General features: G+C 35.6%; 1 protein-coding gene across 3 annotated transcripts; it reads right to left on the reverse strand.

The window, feature by feature from the left end:
• Window positions 1-230: 230 nt before the first annotated feature.
• On the reverse strand, window positions 231-3,286 carry LOC140966691 (cysteine and histidine-rich domain-containing protein RAR1-like). Of its 3 annotated transcripts, none has more exons than XM_073426941.1 (5): window positions 3,142-3,286; window positions 2,149-2,231; window positions 1,536-1,690; window positions 1,090-1,328; window positions 231-701 (listed from the first exon to the last, which is right to left on the reverse strand). In XM_073426941.1, the coding sequence occupies exons 1-5, from the start codon at window positions 3,229-3,231 to the stop codon at window positions 606-608; spliced, it is 663 nt and encodes a 220-aa protein (XP_073283042.1). In that variant the 5' UTR covers window positions 3,232-3,286; the 3' UTR covers window positions 231-605. The 3 variants fall into 3 exon arrangements, with proteins under 3 accessions (XP_073283042.1, XP_073283043.1, XP_073283044.1); XM_073426942.1 differs by lacking the exon at window positions 3,142-3,286 and adding an exon at window positions 2,327-3,101; XM_073426943.1 differs by lacking the exon at window positions 3,142-3,286 and adding an exon at window positions 2,327-3,101 and having other exon boundaries at window positions 2,149-2,246.
• Window positions 3,287-3,551: the final 265 nt, after the last annotated feature.

The raw sequence follows: 3,551 nt of genomic DNA on the forward strand, positions 1-3,551 counted from the left end.
TCAAATTAAAAATAATAATAACACATACAACGTGTGTGCATCTTTAACTAGTCTTTATTAAACTGATGTATGCATAATTGGAAATTGTGATGTCGTATTTTGGGGAGGATAAATTTTTCCTTCACTTCCTTGCTTTAAAAAACTCCCAAACAAATTTTTTTAGAATCTTCCGTCCAACTCTTTTTTTTTTCTCTCCAACCGAAACCTTAGTCGAGCGGTCTCTGTTCGTATATCATACGAACACACGATTACTTCAAAAAATTTAGAAAATTTGATTACAACACGATAAGTGTTGATGAGTTACGAGACTATTATTACTGTCACCGTGGTAAATGCAAGAAGTACTTTTATCAGCTAATGTTTGGAAATATCATATAAAAAAAAATTATTATTTTCGATAGAAGCAACAACTTTCACTCGTACTTGCATCTAGAGTAAATGTGCTAAACCGATAGCGCATGGTGGAAAAAAATTGAGGATAATGGATTAGCGCAAGGTAAAGCAAAATCTCTCCATTTTCAACACTCGACCAAAGATGACAACCATAGACTATAAATGACTATAAACTGCAGCAAACAACCTTTTGGGGGATATTTGTGCCATGTTTATGACTCTGGATCAGCATTGTGCCATCCTTTGGCACATGGTGGTATGCTCATAAATTCATCGAATTCTTTAACGTGAATATCACAGCAATTCCACTGCATGTCAAAAGGAAAGAAGATATCATAAGTGTGTTGCCCATGTGAATGGATGACATATTCAGAAGACATAATCACTTGTAATTTGCCAGTTGAGGTGGGTGAATGGTTACACAAAAATATATTGAATTAGAAACAGTAGTGTTAGAAGGTAAATCGTAAGGGTTCGGGTAAGTAAGAGGAGATAAAAGAATATAAACTTAAAGATAAGAAAAGAGTCTAACTTCAGCCGGAGAACAATAAGTAAGAGGAGCCATGTTACCAATCCCAACTTTTTTTTGCAGAAAAACCTATCTATAAATGATGTCGACGATGACGACAAAGAGTAACTAGAATGCTCGGTAACAAAATTTAATAATGAGAAAACACAGGCAACTTGTATTCATACCCCTCTCATTCGGTCATGAAAAACTGCTGGTCCTGGATGGTAACTGCAGGCTTCCTCGTGATTATCCTTCTCTTTAAAAGTTTTTCCACATCCTTTGTTTTTACAAATCTGGGGTTGATTTATGTCGACAATTTTCTTAGGTTTAGGGGGTTGGGCATACTGCAACGTTCGATTACTTTCACTAGGAGCATCTAGCACAGAATTGGATACTTTTGAGTTCAATGCTCGAGCTTGTGAACCTGACGAGGATCAAAAGGAAGGTGAATGTTAACACTAGTAGCATAACCTAATCTAAACTCAACCACTTGATTATATCACAAATCTACATATAAAAGTCGTGTTTTATTGGCTTTCTGCTAATTATTTAAATGAAACAAGTAATTCTTATACGCAAATAATCAGCCTCCAGTTTTGAAAGAAGTCAAATCACTACATAAAAGGCCTACCATGGTCGGAGCAGAAAAATCCTTGGCGGCACCTTGAACAAGAATCTTTAGATGATGAATTGACTGTGGCACTCGTTTCATAAACTGGTTGTTTTGGAGTTACAGCTATCGACGCCTGCACAGGTTTCTCAGTTGTGTGCTTTCCTGTCTTGCAACTTTAGACGTGACAACAATCAGTTTCGAACAATATACAATAGATAGATCTCTCAATGAAGCAAGCTGGCAGAGTCTATCAATGCAAAGAAGAATGAAAATGAGCAGACCCACCATCTTTAATGAATGGGAAAAATATTCCTAAACAGAATATTGAACATGAACGCCATTCACGATTAGAATTCGCAAAAAATTAGCATCCCTTCAGAAAACATGGATCCCTTCCATATCTTATAGATATAACTTCCAGAAAATTAGTTATCAAATTCAATACTATAGGATATGTACATAAAACTCAGAGCCCAGAAACATCTTGAAAGAAAATTGAGTGAAGCATTCATCCGGTAAAAGAAAAGACAGCCAAACCTCAAGCAAAGCTCACGCCATCACACATAAATATTGGACACTAAAATTTTTAACTTTTAAAATGCACACGCAGCAAGAAGGAAAAGCTACATACCCTGGAAGCGCTAGAAATAGACTAAAATCGTGACTTCTTTTCTTACAACAGCTCCACTCTTTCATCCCATCATGAAATTTTGGCTGTTAAAGACACTTCTGTGATTAATTTTAGAAATTCAGAAAAAGGCAGTTTTATCAACTCGTCAAGGGAGAAAGTCAGAGAAAATGTCACTTACACCCTAGTTTAAGAGACGGGCCCCGGTTGAAGCATGGCACATACCATCAGGAGACGTTAAATTCGTGATTATCAAGAAATGTAAGGTAATAAATATATTTCATAAGCTGGAGATCCATTTAAGCTTCCAAATCATTGACAAGTTAGACAAGTCATGACAATAATGTATAATAATTAATAACATGAGCAGTTAATCAAACAACCCTTTCTGCGGACATCTCATTCGTTATTCTATGTTTTTCCTTGGAATCAGCTTAGTGATTATCCTCACCACTGTACTGTCTGTATATATGTATCAATCATTATTACTTTCTACCATCTAGATAAAACCGAAATAACACAAACTAATTGATCATAGATATATACAGTAAAAAGATTAGAAAATCTGTCCAGGCAGAAAATACTTCCATAAAAGCATTGCATTCTCCAATTAATTAAAACTTAAAAATAAATTTTGCAAAACATATGCCATTCTGAACTTATCTCAAGAAAAAGGACTACCCGTTGAAGAAACAAACCGAAGTATCATTCAAGCAAGAAAATGTACATCATCAGGTAAATAAATGGAAAGCTTAAACCCTGACAAAATTCAAGTACAATTTCTGCAGCATATAAATCTTACTATCATTTGCCAACTCTACAGTCCCTGCGCCAAATCTAAAATACTCAGTAAAACTTTCACCGAAGAACTAATTCATCTGGTAACCGATCAAATCACCTCAATACGTAAATTAACCGAAAAATAAAAGAGATCCCCCCAAAAAAAAAATCTCACATACGCGAATCGAACAAGAAAGAGAGGGAAGGATTACTTACGGAATCGTGATAAGTACACGAATCTTCCTGATTGTCATCTTCGGTGAACAGTGCTTCGCATCCGATCCTTTGGCATCTAAGCTGCTCCATCCTCGTTTTAGACTTCTAGCTTTTCGGCAACTTTCGAGTGTCACATTGAGAGAGAGAGAGAGAGAGGACAGGTTTATCTCATTTTTAAAACGTTGGGTCCAACAAGTGTCAAATGAATGGGCCGGCCCAATTATAATACAGTTGGGCCATGGTTGAAATGTGATTGCTTTTAAAAAAATAAAGGATTGGTTTTTTATGCCAAAATAAAGGATGGGTTTTTTATGCAATTAGTTTATCTAAATAAAATGATGAAAGAAATCCGAAAACATATCGATAAAATAATCCAAAAATATTAAGGGAGCGTGTCAGCCTCAAGTTCT

Source organism: Primulina huaijiensis, unplaced genomic scaffold (assembly GCF_012295235.1).
Source record: "Primulina huaijiensis isolate GDHJ02 unplaced genomic scaffold, ASM1229523v2 scaffold207714, whole genome shotgun sequence".
Taxonomy (NCBI): domain Eukaryota; kingdom Viridiplantae; phylum Streptophyta; class Magnoliopsida; order Lamiales; family Gesneriaceae; genus Primulina; species Primulina huaijiensis.